This window comes from Acipenser ruthenus, chromosome 22 (genome assembly GCF_902713425.1).
Source record: "Acipenser ruthenus chromosome 22, fAciRut3.2 maternal haplotype, whole genome shotgun sequence".
In the NCBI taxonomy this organism is placed as follows: domain Eukaryota; kingdom Metazoa; phylum Chordata; class Actinopteri; order Acipenseriformes; family Acipenseridae; genus Acipenser; species Acipenser ruthenus.
In genome coordinates this window covers 746825-768817 of record NC_081210.1, presented here as the reverse complement: position 1 = coordinate 768817, position 21993 = coordinate 746825, and the positions used below count along the sequence as shown (strand labels likewise).

At 45.9% G+C, this 21993-nt stretch overlaps 2 protein-coding genes across 2 annotated transcripts; one reads left to right on the top strand and one right to left on the bottom strand.

The window, feature by feature from the left end:
- Nucleotides 1-493: 493 nt before the first annotated feature.
- Nucleotides 494-16612, top strand: LOC117962931 (H(+)/Cl(-) exchange transporter 7-like). The gene is made up of 25 exons (XM_034927087.2): nucleotides 494-780; nucleotides 2362-2424; nucleotides 2769-2834; nucleotides 3214-3279; nucleotides 3585-3717; nucleotides 3880-3989; nucleotides 4234-4314; nucleotides 4857-4919; nucleotides 5323-5406; nucleotides 5510-5603; nucleotides 5760-5824; nucleotides 6265-6381; nucleotides 7358-7412; nucleotides 7795-7855; nucleotides 8976-9114; nucleotides 9464-9557; nucleotides 11164-11333; nucleotides 11563-11614; nucleotides 12755-12882; nucleotides 13019-13104; nucleotides 13323-13455; nucleotides 13551-13610; nucleotides 13803-13979; nucleotides 14484-14564; nucleotides 15020-16612. Exons 1-25 carry the CDS (start codon nucleotides 670-672, stop codon nucleotides 15104-15106), a joined length of 2376 nt encoding a protein of 791 aa, XP_034782978.1. The 5' UTR covers nucleotides 494-669; the 3' UTR covers nucleotides 15107-16612.
- Nucleotides 16613-18372: 1760 nt separating this feature from the next.
- Nucleotides 18373-20181, bottom strand: LOC117973766 (protein PERCC1-like). The gene has a single exon (XM_034927003.2). It carries the CDS (start codon nucleotides 19753-19755, stop codon nucleotides 18946-18948), a length of 810 nt encoding a protein of 269 aa, XP_034782894.1. The 5' UTR covers nucleotides 19756-20181; the 3' UTR covers nucleotides 18373-18945.
- Between the last annotated feature and the right edge of the window lie 1812 nt (nucleotides 20182-21993).

The window sequence follows — 21993 nt, the reverse complement described above, 5'->3', positions numbered from 1 at the left end:
ATTGACAGCAAAATGAATTTGTTTTGTCAGTTGAAATCAATGCGGTTCAGCACTGATGGGTTTCCTTCTGCTACTGAGCTGCAAACCTTTATCAACTAATGAGCTCAGGTTGTATTCCACACTGTGCAGCCCTATGAAGATCGGTTTACACCAGTGGAGCTCAAGAATGAGAGGAAAGAGCCAAGTGCTACCACGACTCTTACCATGCACAGAGGCACCATGCAAACCAAGACATGCTGCAGCCTTCTGCTGAACTCTGAGACCAGGCATCAGGATAAGCCACCGCAGCCAGACCACAGCAGAGGTTGAGGTCTTCCAATAATACAACATCACATCAAACAATGCTCCAATCACTTGTTATGTCGTAATTTCATGGTATTATTATTATTATTATTATTATTATTATTATTATACCGTAGTGGCCACTGGTTTTGGAATATGCAGCAGTTCGAACTACATTTCCCAGCATGCGCTTGCTCCAAGCACTTTGGTCGCCGCAGGATTTCCGTAGTCAGCTTTTGCTTCGCACGGCAGACGACAGTCACGGGATTCCCTGTGCTGTGTGAGTCTGTCTGTTGAACACACAGAGCCGTGCTCGCTGTTAAAGGGGCGAGCCTGGAACCGTCGACCAAAAGCCAGAGCCGAACCGGATCTCTGCTCCTCGATAGCATGGCTAACGTCACCAAGAAAGTGTCGTGGTCCAGCCGGGACGAGGGAACCGGGGAGAGCGCTCCGCTTGTAAACGGGGCTGGCAAAGACACTGCACGGTACTCCAGACAGGTAAAGATACGAGGAAGCATCAACAACGCAGTGTCGAGGAGGGGGTCGGGGTGAGGGACCGGTTTCAGTAGAGAGGGGGGTGCTTGCTCTCTCTGAGCAGATCTTATCACAGCTGTACATCACGCGTGACAACATGGCAACCGATAGCACAGGCGTTTCAGAGCGAAAACAGAAGTGCAATCGTAGTTTATGAGAAACACGAATACGCTTTAAGTACATTTGCTGTGCAATTGTTATGCAAAATCTGATTATACGAGAGCGTTATTATTATTATTATGATGATGATGTGTTGCAGTGTATTCATTTATAATAATATACAGATAGCTAACTGCGTGCACAAGCCTTTCGCAGCTAAACTAACGACACTCCCCTTTAGTTTAAGTGATTCTTAGTTTCATGTTAACCAGGCACTCCAATCCATGTCCTGGTGTCAGACATTCACTGTAGTGTTTGAATTTTCATTTTAATACAGAAAGCTGTGGGGTTGGGGAAACATGTCCTGTACATAGCTTCACCTTTGTGGGTCACTTTGAATACATTGTCATTGTACAATCACCTCGGTCAGTTGCAATTGTGCCAGCGATGCTGACGACCCCCCAGTTCATCCCACAGCTGCTCCGCAGGTTTCCTTGAAGACACATCTCGTACAGTGCAGATTCCAGTCACTGCAGAGCCCTGCTGCAGTGCTTATAGGCATCCACAAAGAGGAAGCCTTTGACTGGAAACCCACGATTTACACACAACAAAAAGGTAGTTCTGCTTTGGCAGCCTGCCTGTTCCCGAAAGAGATTAGGCAAGATGGGCAGGGGCTCTGATTTGTACAGCTTTGAGACAGCTTTGTACAGCGGAATAGCTTGCTGGGTTTATTACAGTATGTGTAACCGCTGTCTTGTCATGCCATTGGCATATAACAAGGGTCACTGACCCTGGAGAGTTATAGTGAATGGAATGGTTCTACTAAACAAACATTATAAACCACTGTATGCATCACAGCGTCGAAGTTTTTAACTTGCATGCAAACACACTAGAAAACTCGGATTGCCTTCATGGACAGAGGGGTGTTCTCCCTTGAAACTGAAAGACACTCCATTGTAACACATGTCCTGTGTGGGCTGGTGTTGTGAAACCCAGTCTGCCAGCAGTGACACAGAGCCGTTCAGTACAGTATGTTGTGATTGGAATTGTGGCGTGGTTCCACTTTCACTTTGAACTGGATCGGGGGGTGCATTCTGGGTAAACAGGTTCCCCATGTTTTTAAGTCTAGTGAAATAAGAAAGCCAGATTTATGTCTTGGCCGGTGTAACAAGGCGGAGGCTGGGCGTGAAAAGGCGACGCATCGAAAAATGATTTAAAATGACAAAATAAGAGCCCTGTACTTTTTTTAAATTCCTTTTGTTTTTGGTGGTTGTTGCTGCACCACAGATGTAGGCCGGTAATTGTAGTAATTTTGAACTTAGTTAAAAATAGTATTAAAAAAACTGCTTATTTTTTGTATAATTTTATTGTTGGTTAATTTCTATTTCAGTTGAACGTATGTATGTATTTATTCATTCATGTATTTATTTGTGTGTTTCTTATCAGTTTTCGAATTCCAGTATTTTGGGGAGGCTGAGTACCGTGGATCTTGATGACCAGAGCAGTGAGGTAAGTCAGAGTTGACGCCAGAGTTATACTTGTCTGTTTCATTGTGCTTTACATTCCAAACACGTATTTAACCCTTGAGGACCGGCCTGATCTCAGACCCATATCTCAACACGTGCCGTCTGAAACCCCAGTGGAACCTCACGGGGTCCCAGTCTGAGGTCGTTGTGAAATACGTGGCGCTGTGTGGGGTACACCGGGGTATTTTACTGTTTCGCTTGTTGTGTCTCTGTTTACCCTCCACGCTGATGCGTCCCCTTCCTCTCATTGTGTCCTGCTGATACTTGTAATGAACATCAAGGTTTTTGATGTCTCCTCTTTGTGTTTTTTTTATTATTTTTGTGCAGGACACAGAAACAAGTCATCTGAAGGAAATCCCACACAATGAAAAACTCCTTTCCTCAAAATACGAGGTAAAAACTTCAAATAAATACCTTGGAACCTTTTCTTTGTTTGTTTTTGTAGTTACCTAATTTGCGTCTGCAGCTAGCCAGACATAAAGACACTGCCCAGGGACAACAGGGTTGGAAATAAGACTCCTATTGCGGAGCGGTTTCGCCCATTCCAGATTTTAAAATGAGCTTGATTAGCCTCAGTGTATCGGTAACAAGCTCAGGTGTGTCTTCAACTCCTAGTAAAACCAGGACTGGATCAATGCTGTGCAATGGGGGTCTATAATGGGGCCTGCATGGCATCACACAGAGGGGAACTCTATGGTTAAGAGGCACTGATATTTCGATCTGCTGCTCTTTAGACCCGTTGAAAGTAAACGAGTGAATGACTGTGTTTCAGAGCCTGGATTATGACAACAGTGAGAACCAGCTGTTTCTGGAGGAGGAGAGGCGGATGAGCTCCTTGGTGAGGGAATCGGAGGGGTGTTACACTGTCTACATGTTCAAGTAATGTCCTTCCATGCGCTGCGTGTTGACACAGAGGGCGCTACAGTCCCCCGAAGGTCACAGTGCCACTTTAATGGCAGTGTTGATGCATTTTTCGTATTTTTTTTTCTTATTTCTTTTGTCATTCCTGGTGACGGAATTGAAAACCCAGACTATTAACATGGCCGTTAAAAATAAAATAAAATAAAAGCCCATCCTAATAAAACAGAGGCCCATCTCTTCTCTGTAGTCCGTGCTCATTCCAAGGGGTTTTGTCTTGAGCAGGAGTTTCGCATGCTGGAGATCAGCCGTTGGGTGGTGTGTGCTCTCATTGGGATCCTCACTGGCCTCGTCGCCTGCTTCATCGACATCGCGGTGGAGCAGCTGGCTGGGGTCAAATACAGTGTAGTCAAACACAGTATCCTTTGAGAGCTCCTGGGCAAGCATCTGCAGTGTCTTGTTCATAGATAAGTTACAACATGCGTGTTTTTCTCTTTGACGATTGCTTGACATGTCCTGTGTTGTGTGCTAGAGCACCTCGCTGAATGAATGCAGTGTTTCTTTAACTAACCCCTGCAAGGTATTGATACCTTCACGGAAGTTGGCGGGCTGTCCATCTCGCTCATACTGTGGGCTGCTCTCAATTCAGCGATCGTCGTGGTCGGCTCCATCACAGTTGCCTTCTTCGAGGTAAGGCTGAGCTTTCTGCGTTTACGTTTCTTTACAAAATGTTTACTGTCCTTGAGCTTCTTGAAAACTGCCAGTATGGATGTAATATGCCAGGGATGGAAATAGGATTTTGCGTTTTTCACCCTCTCCAGGTTTTTAATACGTGCTTGAATAGTATATGGTATCTGAAGCTCAGCGTGTTGTTGTCTGCTAGCAGTCGTATCCCCAAACTGTTCTTTGCTAAACCCATAACTTCCTTTCACAGCCTGCAGCTGCAGGAAGTGGCATCCCCCAGATCAAGTGCTACCTCAATGGAGTAAAGATTCCCCACGTGGTTCGGCTGAAGGTGAGTCCTTATTAAGGCTACATGAGTTTGACTCTTAAGTTGCAGACTATGAGGCTTCAGGTCAATGACAGTGGCTTGTGTGCTGCGTTCATCACTCTAATCTTGACACCAGCTCTTTATTAACAGGGACACTGCTGGTAGACTGGTACGCTTCATTACATCAGCTTGCTTAGCTCTTTCCCCTTGCTGTCTTGTATTAAAATATTTACATGCAAGCGTTTGAGAACAGGCGATGTGTTTATCACGTGTTCAGCTGCATGAAAGGAAGATCTTTTCCTCTTTTTAAATCATAACAAAATCATTTTGAAGAACCGAAGTTTAGGGTAGAACATATTTCTGTTAATTTCCTACAGAAAATTAAGTGCCTTGCTGAGTGACGGCAGTAGCATAAATGTCATGTTCTAAAATGCCATGGAAATGAGCTTGACATTTAAGTAGGCCATTTTAAAAGAAGTTTCTCAAGACGCCTGTGCGTTTTGGAAGAAATCGCTTCTAGATATTGTAAGACTCAACTGTTGTCATCATTTTGTCTTGTTTTCCAGACCCTCGTTATCAAAGTGTTTGGAGTGATCAGCTCTGTAGCTGGAGGTCTTGCAGTGGGAAAGGTGAACACCTTACCGTCAGCTACAAAATTAGCAGCAGTGTGGAGTAGGGCAGCAGTGTGGAGTAGTGGTTAGGGCTCTGGACTCTTGACCGGAGGGTTGTGGGTTCAATCCCCAGTGGGGGACACTGCTGTTGTACCCTTGAGCAAGGTACTTTACCTAGATTGCTCCAGTAATAACCCAACTGTATAAATGGGTAATTGTATGTAAAAATAATATGAAATAATGTGATATGTTGTAACAATTGTAAGTCGCCCTGGATAAGGGCGTCTGCTAAGAAATAAATAATAATGAATAATAAGAAAAGATCCCAATGGATAAACTCCAGGGTAAAAAGTCCAGGAGGCTTCTGCCTTTGTGCCTTCAAGCTTTATCTTTAAAAATGCCTGGTGTTTGTGTGTTGTAGGAAGGGCCGATGATCCACTCTGGAGCGGTTATAGCTGCTGGCATTTCCCAGGGCAGATCCACGTCTTTAAAGAGAGATTTTAAGGTTTGTTAATATCTGTGTGTGTCTATATAGAACGCTGTATTACTGTGTAGGTCATCGTACCCTCTTCTCTAGCCTGACTGCTGTGCTGTGCTCTGTGTTTCAGATCTTCGAGTACTTCCGCAGAGACACAGAGAAGAGGGATTTTGTGTCGGCAGGAGCAGCTGCCGGAGTGTCGGCTGCATTCGGGGCCCCAGTCGGTAAGGAGCCAGAATCTCTACATCATAGTGGCACAGGAACGGGCAAGCGTGTGTCCGCACCGCTATAGAAGATGCTGTGCACGGCATGTTGAGTGTGGATTCGCCAGCATGATACCATCACATTGCGTCTAACGGGTTTGTTTCTGGGCTGTTCAGGTGGGGTGCTCTTCAGTTTGGAGGAAGGGGCTTCGTTCTGGAACCAGATGTTGACGTGGAGAATTGTAAGTAACCAGTAGGGTTTTTTTTTTTTTTAACACTAAGGGTGTAAAGTGGTCCAGCGGTTCTGGAGGCCCGGCTTAGACTCCAGCTCGTGTCAGTGGTGAGTCTGCAGTGGCGTTAGCACACATCCCAAAACGGCAGCGCAGTTCATCACGATTTATAGCGTGGTTTAAGAGAGACTCGGGGTGGAACAGCAGGGGTGTTCCGGTCAGGGTTTGCAGGATTGAAACTCTGTAGCCAGCATCACATTCCCTCATGTTGAACCAGGCCGTGTCCACAGAACCGGGGGTGTGCAGGAATGAGGCACTGCATTGGGTGATCGGCTCCTCGGGGCCCCATCAGTATCTGAACTCCGAGATGAAGAAACTCGCACGGGTTCTGCATGGTGCAGTGCATCACTCTGAGTTCCAGAGGGTTAATGCAGACTCTCCTTTCTGTTCAGTTCTTTGCATCCATGGTGTCCACGTTCACCCTGAACTTCTTCTTGGGTATCTACCACGGCAAAGTGGGAGACCTGTCGAACCCGGGTCTCATCAACTTCGGGAGTTTCGAGAACGAGGTGAGCAAGCGAGCCTGTGTTAACATTGTCTGGAAGGCATAACTTTGTACACTGAATAATCCAGGCTTGAATGTTGATTTGAATTCTTCAAATTGACACACACCAGGAAAGCCTTGTTCAGTTGTACCTGTAACTGTGTACGCTGACTGTAAGGCAGAGAATGCTGTTTGTTTTGTTAAGGCTAGCACCAGTGCAGCACATGGCTTTAAACTTGAACCCATCCCTTCCATTGCTTATTTATTGGGCGTGAAGGAAGTGCTTAGTCAGCAGGAATGTTTCCTTTTTTTTTCGAAGATAAAGAGGCTTCTGTTTTCTGTCAGTGGGATTGTTGAAATGCATGTTCTCTGGTTCCTCTTCCCCGGACAGCTGTGTGTTTTTATCACAGTGCTCCACAGCAGTGCAGGTCCTCTTGGAGTCTGAGCTGCTCCCCTGGTGGCATATTGACAGTAGTTCAACGTTTAATAAAATATGATATCACTAGATCAGAGTAGAGGGGGATATTCGTTTCCATTGGCTTTGTGGATTTACAACACTTCCATGCACATGTCTGAATAGCCCTTAATAAATATACTGTAAACCAATAAAGAAAGGGTTTCCTGAAGTGTGCTTTACAAGAGCTGAAGCCGCCCCAGAGCAGCTCCAGCCTGGCTGGTCTGCCACTGGTGCTTCTGGTTGTAACTCTGTAGCTTTCTTGGCTTCTAGGGACCCTTGCTGTGTGATGTGTTATTCTCCAGCTCCCATTTCCAGTAGATCTCTTTTAGCGCTGCATTGATTTGCACAGCTGGGTTTCATCAATCGAAACCGACAGTAATGATTCTGGTAGTGCAGCGATGGTAACCTGCAGTCATTTTGCAGTTTTTATTTCATTCTTTTCCCCATGCATTTCCCACAGTTTACAATGTGCGCTTTTCTTTATCTTTTGTAGCACATTGAGTATTGTGTAGATTGTATACTGAGTGTCTGTGTTAATTTGCAGGCCATGGTGTACAATGTATACGAAATTCCTGTCTTCATATTCATGGGGGTAATGGGTAAGTGGTTTTGTTTTTAAATCTTTAGGTCATTTAAATAAGGAAAAGTAAATGAAAATGTGTGCCGAGATAAAAATAAGACTCCTATTGCATAGCAGTTTCACCCATTCCAGTTTTTAATACAAGCTTGATTAGCCACATTGTATAGGTAACAAGCTCAGGTGTGTCTTGTGAAACTTATAGTAAAACCAGGAATGGATCAAACTGCTATGCAATGGGAGTCTTATTTTCATCTATTTATTTCCATCTCTGGCGTGCATTCTAACACAAAAGCTGCTGTTTTAGTCAGAGAAAGGCAGTGCTGTTATCTTGCTCGGTCGTTCAGTGTAAGCGACTCACAAGGTTTATTTTCATGAACGCTCTCTCTTGCTTTGTTCTCCAGGCGGCGTTCTCGGCGCAATCTTTAACACCTTGAACTACTGGCTGACGATCTTCAGAATCAGGTAAGCTGAGCTGAGCCAGCAGAAAGAGAAAAGGTAATGTGGACTCGACAAGTGAATAGAAGGTCTCTAATCCGGTAGAGCGCTGTGTGTGTGTGTGTGTGTGTGCGTGCGTGTGCGGGTGCGGGTGCGGGTGGGTGTGGGTGGGTGTGGGTGGGTACGCGCGCGCGTGCATGTGTGGGTGTGTGGGTGGTGCTTTAAAGAACGAGACGGTACTTCACTGACGTGTCTCGCCAAAGAGAAATCCAAGAAAAAGGGAGAATCACTGACCTGTAGTTAACTGGAAAAAAAAAAACCTCTCCTATTCTTTCACTGCCCAATCTTACTGTTTTTTAATATAGAATTCCTGAGCAAACCACCCCCCCTTCTCCATATCCTCAGTCCTGCACTGATCCCCAGAACCTCACTTTGCTTACTTCCTGAATTCGCTTATGGGCCCCCTAAATTTGGGGTAACGTTTGTTTGAGGTTGAGGACCAGCAGCAACTTTTCATTTCCTTTCACCATGAACAAAAAAAAAAACATTAGAGAGGAGAACGTTTGTTTTTGTTCTTTCAGATTTTTTTTTTTCTTTTTCTCTTGCTGTGCTTCTGTTTTGTAAGACTGAGCTGGCTGCTGCAGAGGAAATAGCAAAACCAGGTTTAAATAAGCGTCATGTTTCCATGCCTCTGGAGGACGGGGTTAGAAACGGCTGCCAGGCTGTTAACATCAACGCGGTCCTCGGTCCCTGCTCTGTGTGGTTTCGTATGCCTGGGAGCTTGCTGCTCCAGACTGCAGCAGTCCCAGGACGTCCCGGTTTGGATAGCTCAGCCTGGGCTTCTGTCACGTTCCAAACTGAGGATTGACAATCACTTGCATGGAAACCTCAAAACGAGCTGTTTTAAAAATGTATTTTTTTGAGGGGGGGCGGGTTTTGTTTTGTCGCCTTTGTTTCACACATATGGGAGGTCTGAAAAAACACTAAAAGAATATATCTGCCAGGCTTGCTAACCCTTCACAGCAGGCTTAATACAGGGCTGCTGAGTTCCAGCGCTCTCTTGTATCCACAGCTAACTGTTTATAAGGTCGGGTGTAGAAGCAGCTCCAGCTGTCCTGGTCACCCCTGTGTCTGTGTCCCTCCCCAGGTATATTCACCGGCCCTGCCTGCAGGTGATGGAGGCTGTGCTGGTAGCGGCTGTGACAGCCACCGTTTCCTTTGCTATGATTTACTTCTCCAATGACTGCCAGCCGCTGGGGGAGGACCAAGCAGAGTATCCCTTGCAGGTGAGCTCTCGCCTGCATCCTGCTGCCTTCAAGCAATAGCCTCCGCGGTGGAAAGCCTTCGCACCACAGGGAAAATGTTACTGTTAAATACCACCAAACGCTGATAATAAAGGTTTTAAATCGCATAACAGGAATCAGTCAATCACGGTTAAGGATTTGCCGAAATCCCAGTATCTAGAACATATAACCTCAATCTGAAGTAAAGAAAACCACTTGTTGCTCTTTCTAGTTTTATTTGAATGCATATGTAAATGTCAGCTCAAGATTAGCGTGTCGATTCACTGCGAGAGTGCATGCAGGTATTTTAACATTGCTTTTGCAAGGCCTCATTTATCACATCGTTCTTCAGCTGTTCTGCTCGGACGGGGAGTACAACTCGATGGCCACAGCTTTCTTCAACACACCAGAGAAGAGTGTACAAAGCCTGTTTCACGACCCTCCAGGTTAGTCACTTAAGACAGCACTGCATTCAACACCATGAACAAACAGTAACAATCATTCTGTAATGCATCAGCTACCTTTTTCTGTCCGAGGAAGTTGTGGTCTGGTGGTCAAACAGCTAATATTAATAACCTGTTCCTCTTGACACCTCGGAGCTTATGATTTCCCGACTGTGAGTGTGAGTCGTGAAACTGTTTATCTCACACAGTGGGGAAGGGGAGTGCAGCGCTCATCTCAGTCTTTAAATTATATATGAAAACTATCAGTGCAAGGAGATTGTCGTCTGGATCCTTGAATTCAAGCAGAGATGGAAATAAGACTCCTGTTGCATTGCAGTTTCACCCAGTCCAGGTTTTACTACAAGCTCGATTAGCCCCAGTGTGCAGGTAACAAGCTCAGGTGTGTCTTGTTAAGGTCATAGTACAGCTAGGAATGGATCAGACTGCTATGCAATAGGAGTTATTCTAATCCCTGATACAATCCCTTAAACAGTAGATTCATGTGTCAAAGTCATAGCAACAATCTCTTAATCTTGCATTATAGTGCGCTGGCATGCACTCATTAAAAGAGGTCAAGATTTTGAGTAAAAGAAAAAAAAATCCCCTGTACATCCTGGAGGGCACAGACAGTATGTACAGAAAGACAAGGTGATTGCATTACAAGCCCTGCACCTAGGAGGGTAAGTAATGGAACTTGTGAGTAGAATGACCCCCTTGAGGGTTTTACAGGAAAGAGAGGATTTCAGTCATTTTCACTCAGCTGTAGCTTGTTACCTCCAGTCTCGGTGTCAGAGGACGGACACTCACCCTCACAGTTTCTGCTTAGTGAGTGTGTGTGTGTGTGTGTGTGTGTGAGGTGTCGAGGAGGGAGGGAGGGAGGGAGGGAGGGAGGGAGGGAGGGAGGACGGACAGCAGCTGTTGTTTCATTCAGACAGGCCAGGCTCCACCACGAGTGCCTCTCCTCCACAATCCTGAGCAGCTTGATGACTTTAGCAGGTCTGCAGGAAGGAGCTTCCCAGCGGAGGGGCCTCCTCTCTGACCTTGCTCCCCGAGCGTCTCAATCAGCAGCCAGATGCAGAGAGGGGTGTCGAGTTGGCAGTGAGATCCACTGCGTCCGACACTTCAGACGCTCCCTCATTCTGTACAAAGCTGAGCAAAATAAACAAATAAATAAAAGGGAAAGAAAACATCACCTTAGAATGTAACATTCCCAACATAGGAGGAAAGGAAAGAACTGAGAGCTGCAATCTCTGGATTAGACTGCCCTCTCGTGGAGCACAGTGATAATTTTCTCTCTTGTATACAGTGTGTCTGAACTTAATTCAGTATGAATCCCCCATTGGTAACCCTGCCTTGTGGATGAACATGGCACTCTTTTGTTCGAAGCAGTGAAGTACAAGGGTCTATAAGATTATTTCCACGTGTATATATAATCCATCTTTGTGGTTCCAGTTTCTCTCATTCTAAGGTCCTCTTTTGCATCCAGATCCATATTGTAATTAACGTGAGCAGCATCTTTGAACGTCATAATCTGTTGCCTTTTTTCTCGTAATACTGAAGCGCATCCTGAAGACTCGGGCTGTTTAAAGGTGTTGATTGTGTGTTCCAGGCTCCTATGACCCCCAGACCCTGGGCCTCTTCACACTCAGCTATTTCCTACTGGCCTTCTGGACCTACGGACTGGCTGTGTCCGCAGGACTGTTCATCCCCTCCCTCCTGATCGGAGCAGCCTGGGGCAGGCTCTTCGGGATCTTCCTGGCCAAAATGTCAAACGGATCTGTGAGCGAACTACTAAACACTCAATAGTGCTAAACTAAAAAAGCTCAATAAATTCAAGTCTTCTTCAGTGTCTAAAAAAAGCTTGTCCGTTTATTGTGTTTCTTAATGTTTCTGCACATAAAGTATCCCAAAAGAGTGCTGAAGAAAAAAAAAAAACATGCATGAAAACTTCCTGATTTTTTTTTTTTTTTAATATTTAATAGCTGTTGTCTTTCTCGGTGTGTCTTAGATTTGGGCTGATCCCGGGAAGTACGCATTGATTGGAGCTGCAGCTCAGCTTGGTGGGTCGTCTCTTTACTTCTTCGTGTATTCATTCATGCATTTGCACATACACACACACACACACACGCACACGCACATACACACACACACACTGTCAGACACACACACACACACACACACACGCACGCACACGCACATACACACACACACACTGTCAGACACACACACACTCACACACACACACTGACACACACACACACACACACACACACACTGTCACACTCAAAAGCTCCTTTGATGTGTACTCAACACTTTGGACTATGAGAACATAAGAAAATGTACAAACGAGTGGAGGCCCATCAGTCTCCTCTGTCTCCACTTCATTTTCAACAAACCAACCCCCAAGTGCAGACCTCAAATGGACAGTTTAATTAACATTCAAACCATTTCCAAACCTCTCTCCAGCTGCGAACCAGTAACACACCACCCTGCTTTATGCAGAGCTTGCCTAGTTAAAGTATTTAATTATTCTTGAGTTCCAGACAGCTGGAAATGCGATTTTGAGTAGAACTTGTCTTTAAAAGTTTTGGAAAAGTTTTATATATATATATAAAACCTTTCCTTGATGGTCTCTCCAGGAGCTGATGTGTTAAGCAGCCCTGTGCTCCGGGTGCTGAGTGCTTCCTGTCTGCTAGCCTGGGGATGTTGGAAAGGAAGCAATTCTGGTTTGAAAGGCTTTGCTTTCCAGATCCCCTGTGGCCTCACATCTGCAGCCCCTCGTACACCGGGCTGACACACTCTGCTGCTGTGCAGTGCTGCACTTTATTATAGCGGTGTGGTTCGTGAGACGTATAATAGAATTGCTGCAAGGCCTGCACTTAGTAGAATTATTTCCTTCAATTAGAGTTTGTTTTGCGTAGATTTGAAATGCCAATTTAAATGTTGAATTGTAAATTTGATCTTTTCTAAACGTACTCCTTGGGTCCCGTCTTCCAGAGTTCAGTCTTTATTCACGTGATTGATAGTAAGTTCATTTTGTCGTGTGTAGGATGTCACTTTTGCGTCACGGTCGCCCCCCTCGCCCCCCCCCCCCCCCCCCTTGCCTAACGATAAGAGACACGCGACATACTAACTGGTAGTATTGAAAGGGATCTCTGAATGACGCTGGGCTCGATTCGTCTCTCTGGTTTTCTCTGCAGGTGGGATCGTTCGAATGACCCTCAGTCTGACTGTCATCATGGTGGAAGCGACAGGAAACGTCACCTACGGCCTCCCCATCATGCTGGTGCTGATGACGGCGAAAATAATCGGCGATTACTTTGTGGAGGTGAGAGCTGAGCACTGGAGCCTTGATGAGAGGGCGTTACCGCCTGGGTACTGCTGTCTGCAGGAGCCTGGAGTACCTTTCTCTGTACTGCGCTCCCCTCTGCTTAACACGCTGTGTGTCTCTCTGTGTGTTCCAGGGCTTGTATGACATCCACATTAAACTGCAGAGTGTCCCGTTCCTGCATTGGGAAGCCCCAGCCACCTCCCACGCTCTCACTGCCCGGTAAGAACCACAGGAAAGCAGCAGCAGCCGGCGTCCGAAACCCTTTCCCACTCGGAGCAGTGTGCAGTTCTCTTCCCTAGACCCGTGTGCAGGTCCACGCTGACGCTGTGGCTCCCCCAATCTGTGGTACAGTTCAGCAGCACCCTGCCTGCAGGGCTCCAGTGTGGGGCTTGTGTTTTTGATTGGGTCTGTTTCCTTTGCTTGTTTTGTGTTTGCAGGGAGGTGATGAGCTCTCCAGTGACGTGTTTCAGCAGGTTAGAGAAAGTGGGGAACATCGTGGACGTTCTCAGTAACGCAGCGACGAATAACAACGGCTTCCCAGTGGTCAGCGAGTTCAGTGCCAGTGATGAGGTGGGTTTACTGGGACACGCTCAGCTGCATGCAGGTTCGACAGCCGTTTCAGAAGAATGTCTCATCATCTTTTCTTTTTTTTTTTTATATTTCAGCCTGGAAGACTCTGTGGTTTAATTTTGCGATCACAACTGATTGTTCTTCTGAAGCACAAGGTAACAAAATCATACGCTTTCTATGATGAGAGCGGAATCTCTTACACAATGCCTGTCAGCTGCATGTAAAGTAATAGCTGCATGCATTGAATACGTACAGTGTATTCTGCATGTATCGGTGGACTATATTTGGGTTTGCTTTTTGGGTAGCAGGTCTTGCAGTTTTCTGACGCCGCCTCTCTCTCCTCCCAGGTGTTTGTGGAGAGGGCCCACTCCAGCCTCATTCAGAGGAAGCTGCAGATGAAGGATTTCCGGGACGCCTACCCTCGCTTCCCCCCGATCCAGTCCATCCACGTGTCCCAGGACGAGCGCAATTGTATGATGGACCTGAGCGAGTTCATGAACCCCACGCCCTACACCGTGCCCCAGGTACAGCACTGCAGCTCTGTCTCCACCCAGTGCTGGCTCCAGTGTGTTCATTATACCGGTGTGCACGAGCACTCCAGACAGCGTTATGAACCCCACGCCCTACACCGTGCCCCAGGTACAGCACTGCAGCTCTGTCTCCGCCCAGTGCTGGCTCCAGTGTGTTCATTATACCGGTGTGTACAGGCACTCCAGACAGCGTCATGAACCCCACGCCCTACACCGTGCCCCAGGTACAGCACTGCAGCTCTGTCTCCACCCATTGCTGGCTCCAGTGTGTTCATTATACTGGTGTGTACAGGCACTCCAGACAGCGTCATGTCGTGGGAGATTAAATCAGTCTGAAGCTGAATGATGAGAAGGGACTTGTGTGTTGCACACGGACATTAAGATGTCCCTGCATCCAAGAAACTTTTACAGACCAACTCGCTTACACCTCACTGACATGTGCAGAAAATGTCTTTCTTGCTTGTGAGAGTGAACGTTTCCCTTTCCCTGTCGCTACAGGAGACCTCCCTGCCTCGAGTGTTCAAACTCTTCCGAGCTCTGGGGTTAAGGCACCTGGTAGTGGTGGATGAGGAAAACAGGGTGAGTAGAGCAGTGAAGAGGCTGGCCAGCTCTGTGTGTGTGTGTGTGTGCAAGTGTCTGTCTCTGTCTCTGTCTGTGTGTGTGTGGGTGCCTGGATTTTCAAGATTGAATTAATCCAGTGCTTGTCCAAAACCAGATAAAAATGAATGTCCAGCACAGTTCGAGCTGTGGAAAATCTGGATGACTGCAGATAAAATCATTCTGTTTTTTGTTTTTGTTTTTTTACATTGCATTATATAGCGCAAAGCACATAGAGACTGAATGTTATCGTTTCTTGAAATGCCAGAAATCTGCCATCGGTATATATTACAGTTTTACCTTTGTGATGGAGTAACAATGACACAGCCCTATATAATTGATTCATGAGAAGCTGTCTTTGTGACTGCAAGGGGACAGCGAGGCTGTCCCGTCAATCCTGTCTTGCACCATGAAGCAGCCGTTTCTCTTATCTGCAGGTCGTGGGGCTTGTGACGAGGAAAGACCTGGCCAGGTATCACCTGGGCAAACACGGTCTGGAGGAGATGCAGATCTCACAGACGTGAGACCTGGGGCGTGCTGTCGACATGCAGAGAGAGAGAGACTGACTGAGAGAGGGACTGAGACAGACTGAGACTGCCCGACTGTGAGGAGACTGGCTTCAGCACTCGCATGGAGCTCCAGGGCTAAGGAGGGGGCGGGGGTGGTGGTTCTTCCAGTTAGGAAACGTTTCAATGCCTTACAAATACCTAACCCCATCATCCTTAAAACTGTGTATTTTTACTTTTAAAAATAATATTAGGACTTTTGAGTTTTCCCTTTTATAATGTCGCTAAAGCTGTTTTTCTTTTGTATTTTGCACAATGAGCTAGGTTTATTAATTGTGATTTTAATAAACTTTGATAAATACACACACATTATATATAATGTGTGTATTTATCAAGGTCCTTGCCTTTCTGATCTGGTAGTCTGAAAAGGCACTGGGTTAATTCCTACTGAAAGAATTTAAACAGAACCTATACTTACCAGGAGGCAAATTACAACAAGCCTAAAAATACTGCTTCTAACTAAAGCGTTAATAAAGTTTACAAGTCGCACTGCAGACTGTGCAATGCTGTCCTTCTTCTGAAATGCATTCTGATGTGATTTGGTACCCGAAGCCTCTTTTTGTTTTTATTTAGGTAGGGGGGGTGACATTTGTAAGTAGTGATTTTCTCTGGTTCTGTGGCCTTGGGTACACTGCTGTAAGCTTCCATGGGTTTCAGCTGTTAGAGGAGCAATGCAAGGCGACAGACCGACGCAGAAAAGGAATCGCCAGCAGACTGAAGATCTGTACGAAAAGCTCTCTAGAAATCCGAGTCCTTGTTAAATCGTGTTTTATTTTACGAAACAGTGCATTACTGACTCTGGATACCAGCGGTCCCTTTCGTGGTTAGTTTTTCTTCAGGTTATTAATTGAAATATTTGATGATAAATGTGTGCAGGCTGTGGTTTATCACAGACTCTTCAGCACAGGGAGCGTCTCTCTCCAGTTACACTGTGGTGCCCGTGGCCTGTTCCTTTCTCTCTGCACTACGAGTCAGTTATCCTCTTGTGTGGTCCGAGTGCAGAGCTGGGAACAGGTCCCCAACACTCCAGTTACCATGACAACCCGCTAGGTGTTATTCCATTGATGTGAGTTTGGAATACGTGCGCATCGTGTGCACGCCCTTCAGTTTGTGTGCTGTGCTGTATGTTGTATTTTTGCGGTGTTACAGTGTATGTTTTAGCAGACCATGGACACCAAAGTGATATTAATATAATGATGGAATTGCATATAGAACCTCGTTAATAATAATTCATCTGCTTATGAGATTACATTTCGATTGTATTGAACTTCACAGCTTACTTTGTCGGTTTCCTCCCAGGTCTGTGCTCCTGCATATCGTTGTGTGTCACCTTATTATATATATATATTTTTTAAGACTAAATTTAAAAAAATGAAGATGTTACTTGATTTTATACCTCGATTATGTGGGGAGTTGTTTCTGTGCACCAATAAAGCTACTGATTTATTAGAAACAAATGTGTCTTGGATTTAACCAGAGCGATTGAAAACACTTAGGAGATAAATAAAATATGCATTCGCTGTTTAGAGACGTTACGAGAACCTAGCGCACATTTGAGACCTCACTGTTGTTTCCAGGTTGAGAAGGCTGCCGTGGTTTGCACTTTGATCTCAGGACCCTGCAGAATGTTACTGGAGAGACGCAGGCATTTGAATCTGATAGTCCTGAAATGCATCCGCGGCTGTTCTGTGAATAGTAATGATGCTGCACGTGGAGAGGAGTGTGTTGCTCCAAGCATTTCAGGTCCGAGGGAAGCGCTGGCTGCTGTTTACCGAGATTGCTGAGCTGCTGTGTATCTGTGGCTTTTAGAAAGCGTGATAAACAGGATCATTAGTGACAGATGTGGAGAGGGCTGACGCGAGTCTCGAGGGAGAGTGACAGGATGAGTTCTTATCCGACGTGTTCTTTAAATGTCAATACGTCTCCTGCAATTGCAACACAATGACATGTCATCATCTCCTAGTACATACGCGTCGGACCGGAGGAAGCCGCTTACAGAAACACAGTCCCAGCTGACCCTTTCAGAAGAGTCCAGCACTGCGGATACCGCAGGGCTTTGGGTGTTGCAACTCTGCAGTGGTACTGAAACAATGCCCACTACACTTCGCAGCACTGAAAAAAAACAAATAGTGAGATCTTTTACATTTGCAATAGGACCATCTCTACTGATTTTTACAGACAGTGTTACATGTTTGGTTTCCATACCCTTGCTATACAAAGGTCCCTGTTTCCACAGTGCCACTGTTTTGTTGGCTTTACGTTTTAATATTGCAGATTTTCAGTTTACAATTGGAAGATGTTGTCATAAGAGCGTACAAAGAGTTTTCAAGCCTTCTCAGTGTCGTCAGATTACGCTGAGTGTTACACTGAATCACGAACGAAGCTCGTCATCAAATTCACTTCTGTCACCCCGGTCTGAAGCGCGGCCCAACATGGAGATTATCTTTAAAGAAAACGTTGGGTTTGTGTCAATAACCACACAAAAAAAGGAAAGTGGAGACTAATTCATTACAAAATCATGCATTTTATTTTATCAAACTGACAGGAAAGCACCCTGTTTGTTTGCCATTGTTTTTACAAAGAGCTTTCTTTATTTTTGGGCAGGGGTTGAAGCACGAGCCTGATAAGGCTGTTTGTGTAGGGGCTGATTAAACAGCTTGTACAAAAACACATGAAAATCACCAACAGGAATAAAGCTAGCAAGAAAGTACGTGAACGACGCCTTCCTCAAACCAAGCTGCTTGTCTACTTCTGGATCATTACAATTTATTCTGCTCAGATAATTGGCTTTGGTATGTAACATGCATGTTGTTTGCAGAAAAAGCCTTTGGAAATTGACAAGCCATCCTAGCTGGTTTGGCAGATTTAAATAAGATTAAGACAGCAGGGTGGGTGCAGTGTGAGGCAGTGCTGGCTCTGTCATGCCAGTGCAAAGAGAGCACTGCAAGAATCAGCAACATTGCTGCAGGAATGAGCAGATTTTTGCTATTTTTATTCCCTTTAAAAAATGTGAGAAAATTAGAATTTCATCCGCCTTCCAAATAGCACCCTATATCTATACCCTTTCCTTCCCCATCACCAAGCCTTGTACCTGCAGAGCTGCACTGATAGCACGCTGCGATGCGACCCCCCCCCCCCCCCCCGCTGAGTAAACGCAGTGTGTTTGCTCTCCTAATCCCAATCATTATCACCTTTTCCAGCTCTGCTTAGAGGTGGATCTATACGGACTTGCTGCTGCACACTCTGGTGGTGTGTCATTGTCTTTCACAACGGAACAGAAGAGGGGATCGATGACCTCTTCACCTTCCCCATCTCGCTCTAGCTTACCGGCTTCTTGTTTCTCGCATCCTCTTCCAGGACGTTTTGGTCGCTGCTTTACTTTCTCATACATATGCATGTGGGCCAGTGTTCCAGGACTTTGCTGCAGAGCAGAGCTGCGGTCCTGATAAGAGGACCCTTCTGTGCTTCTGTGTGTGTGGGGAGCTATTGAAAGTAACTCTGTAGATCATTCGCCAGCAATGCAGGAACATTTACATCATCTTGACTGGAATGGGACGAGAACCATTTGGTAATATCACAAGTTTTATGCACTTAAAACACACACAAACACTGCGCGGTACATGCACTAGAACAATGCTGAAGCAGTAGGACATAGCCCTGAAAGGGAGGCATTTGTAAAACACACATGTATTATTAAGTTTAATCTCACATATACAATCTTGGTAGGTTTCTTGGTCAACAGTTTTAAAAAATAATCTGATAATGTCCAGTATGTTATAAATCCAGGCCAGGCTGGGCTATGCTATGTGATATTGTGCAGGCTCCAGCGTCTGCTGCCTGGGTGAGTTTGTGCTGCTCACCCCCTGCAGCTCCTGGCTGCTCTCGCAAGTCCAGTTGGCCAGCAGGTCGCTGAAGTCAGGGGTGTTGGTGGTGCTGAGCAGGCAGGCGGTGGGGTGCGGGGCCGGCTCTGCCCAAAAGGAGGGGGGCAGCCTGCGTTTGCACATGGGCACCCCCTGGCCGTGCCTGCACTCCCCCTTCTGCCTCCGTGCGTGCTCAGCTCCCCCCGGCTTCACATACCTCCGCAGCCCGACGCTGAAGAGTTCCGCCAGGGGCCCCAGCTGCTGGATGCTGTCCCGGCTGCAGAGGGCTCTCAGGGCGTGGGGGAGTTCCTCCTCCTCCTCCTCGCGGCCCCTGCTCTGAGCCACCCTCATCAGGTCTGCGTAGTAGCGCTCGCGCCCCGACCGGCCCACAGAGGAGAGCCTGTCCTCGTAGATCTCGCAGGCATCGGGATCCTCCTCCTTGCTCTTCTTACCAAAGTACCTCTGGATGTCGCAGCTGATGAGGTCTGCGAAGCGCAGCAGCTGGATTGTCATCTCAGTGGTGCCGTGGGAGCTGTGCTGGGGAGCATCGGTGTCTCCTGCACCCTCCTCCTCCTCCTCCTCCCCCTCCTCCTCCTCCTCCATCTCCCCATCCCCCTCCTCCTCATCCTCCTCCTCACTGGACCCCTCCTGGAAGTCCATGTCCTCCTGCTGGTCAGTGAGGGTGTAGAAGGGGTGCTGGAAGGCCAATCTGAAATTGGTCAGGTTTCGAATGACCCCGGCTGCCATTGCTTTTAACACAGAAAACTTCTGTAAATTGAAAAATGAAAAAGAAAAACACAAATCAAAATGTCTTTGTCATGTTTATGCACATACCTAGTGTGTCTCAGTGGATTGCTTGCTGGTTGTTTTGTGAAATGGTAATGTCAACTGGGAGACTTTCAAGCTGGTTTCCCTAGTGTCGTGAGCTGAATTTGAACCTGAGCTTTCACAGGGGAAAGGTGCTAAAGGCTAGTGAATGAACCTGCTGTGCTAGCTAGCCCCTCCCCCCACTTTTAATGCAGTTGCTTCTAACATGCTTAGCTAGTTATACATGCGTGAAGTTTACATGCATGTAGCAGAACAATGAGTTAAGCAAACGCAATCTGTATGGACCAAGCATAAAGCAATGACAGCTGCTTACGAAGAGCAAAGCTCAGGGCTGCCCCAGTGAAACATTCCTATCCATAGAATATCTTCTGGACTGATTCTCTGGCCGCTAAATAAATATTTTATAGATAAATATTTCTACTGAATCTTTTGGTTTATTTCATTTTTTTTACAATTTAAAATGAATCAAAGATCTTGCAGTTCTGCTATTGTAACGAGGTTCATGAATCCGGAGCAGACGTGCATCTCCCTCCCTCCCTCCCCCTCCCCCCCACTCTCTTACCTTGGTTTTACAGCAGTCACACAGCTGAGCTGGTCTCTGTGCCTGGTTGTGGAGCCTCTCACCTGTGCCTGTATTTATAGCAGAGTGCGGGGCTGCCTCTCTGACAAATATTTGAATGCAGTATTGTAACAGTAGACTGGGCAAACACAGCATTGTTTTGTTTTAGCACCCAGCAACCAGGGAACCCTGGAGAGAGGGAACAAGGGGGCATAAGATAGATTTCACCTTAATGGTCTGAGCGCTAGGGGATTTTAAAGTGCTGTTCCTGTAAACCATGCTATTAAACCTGCTGCCCAGATGCCAACCGGTCCCCTGCTGGCGATGCCTTATCACTAGGATAGGATAGGACCAGATAGGCGTCAAATTAAATTACATGCCATTTTGACTCCTGGAGTAGGCCCCTTTTTAAAAGCATAGCGTGCTTATCACAGAACCCATGTTTTTAAAGAGGGACTCTTGCCAATAATGAGCACAGGAGTATATGATTAGATCTTTCCACCACTTACTGAATTAATGAAAGTCATAAAAAAATAAAAATAAAAAGACCTGCTTGTAGGCAAAGAAAGAAAAAGTGCTTTTTTTGTTTTGTTTTGATAAAGATTACAGGTTAAAGTAAAATAAACAGGGATGGTAATGTGTGCATTCTGTACACAGTGCTGTTTATATTCACTTAAGAAACAAAATGACAAAGTTGTAATAAAGCTGAACGGGTGACTGCTGATCAAAGTGTGCTGCATTGCTGATTAATGAAGCTGAAGGCTTGTGTAACCTGTCAGATTCATGTGCTACAGAAGCCTATGACACAGAGCAAGCCGACAGCTCCTTCAATCACAACGGGGCTGCGTCTCTCATCTGTAACAACGCAAACTAGGAACAAAATCAAGATCCTTCTGTTGTCTGTATGAAAGTTCCCTCACAGTAAAAGCATAGCATAGTGCAATACAGCCTAGTGACCCTAGTATGGTTAGTGTTGTAAAGCCCAGAATGGTATGGCAAAGCATATTTAAAAAACATGGCAAACCAGGGTAAACTCTGATAAATGCCCAGTATAACCACGAGAAAAGCATGGGGGGGGGGGGCTGCAAAACTATTGTGCAAATTTTTATAGGGGTACTTACACATGTACTGGTACTCTATATAGAACCTAAGAAGACCCAAACCAATACAAATTAGTTACAATCATGCAAGCTGACCTCACCTTGGTGGAATATCTTCAGTGTTAACTCTTAAGCACTAGAGCCATTAGTCCACTTACTCTTTATATAGGGAGAAAGCATTTTAGAAAACTACAAGCAGGAAAAAGAGGTTTTTAAATTGTGCTCAACATTAAATACTTCTTCCCAGCTAAAGCTTGATTGAACTGCTCTCTTAATCTGAACTGCAAAATGAGACTAATAGATAGTAGACTAGCATGTTCAGTCTCCTAATGAAATGCTAGGATTACAGCATGTGCAGTCTCTTCCCCTTTCCAGGTCTTTAAGCTTTAACACATTCATAAAGAATCGCCCTCGTAACAAAACTGCAGTGCTTCAAGCAATGCAAAGCGCGGTCACCCATTGCATGGTGCACATTAAAGCACACTGAAGCAGGTTAAG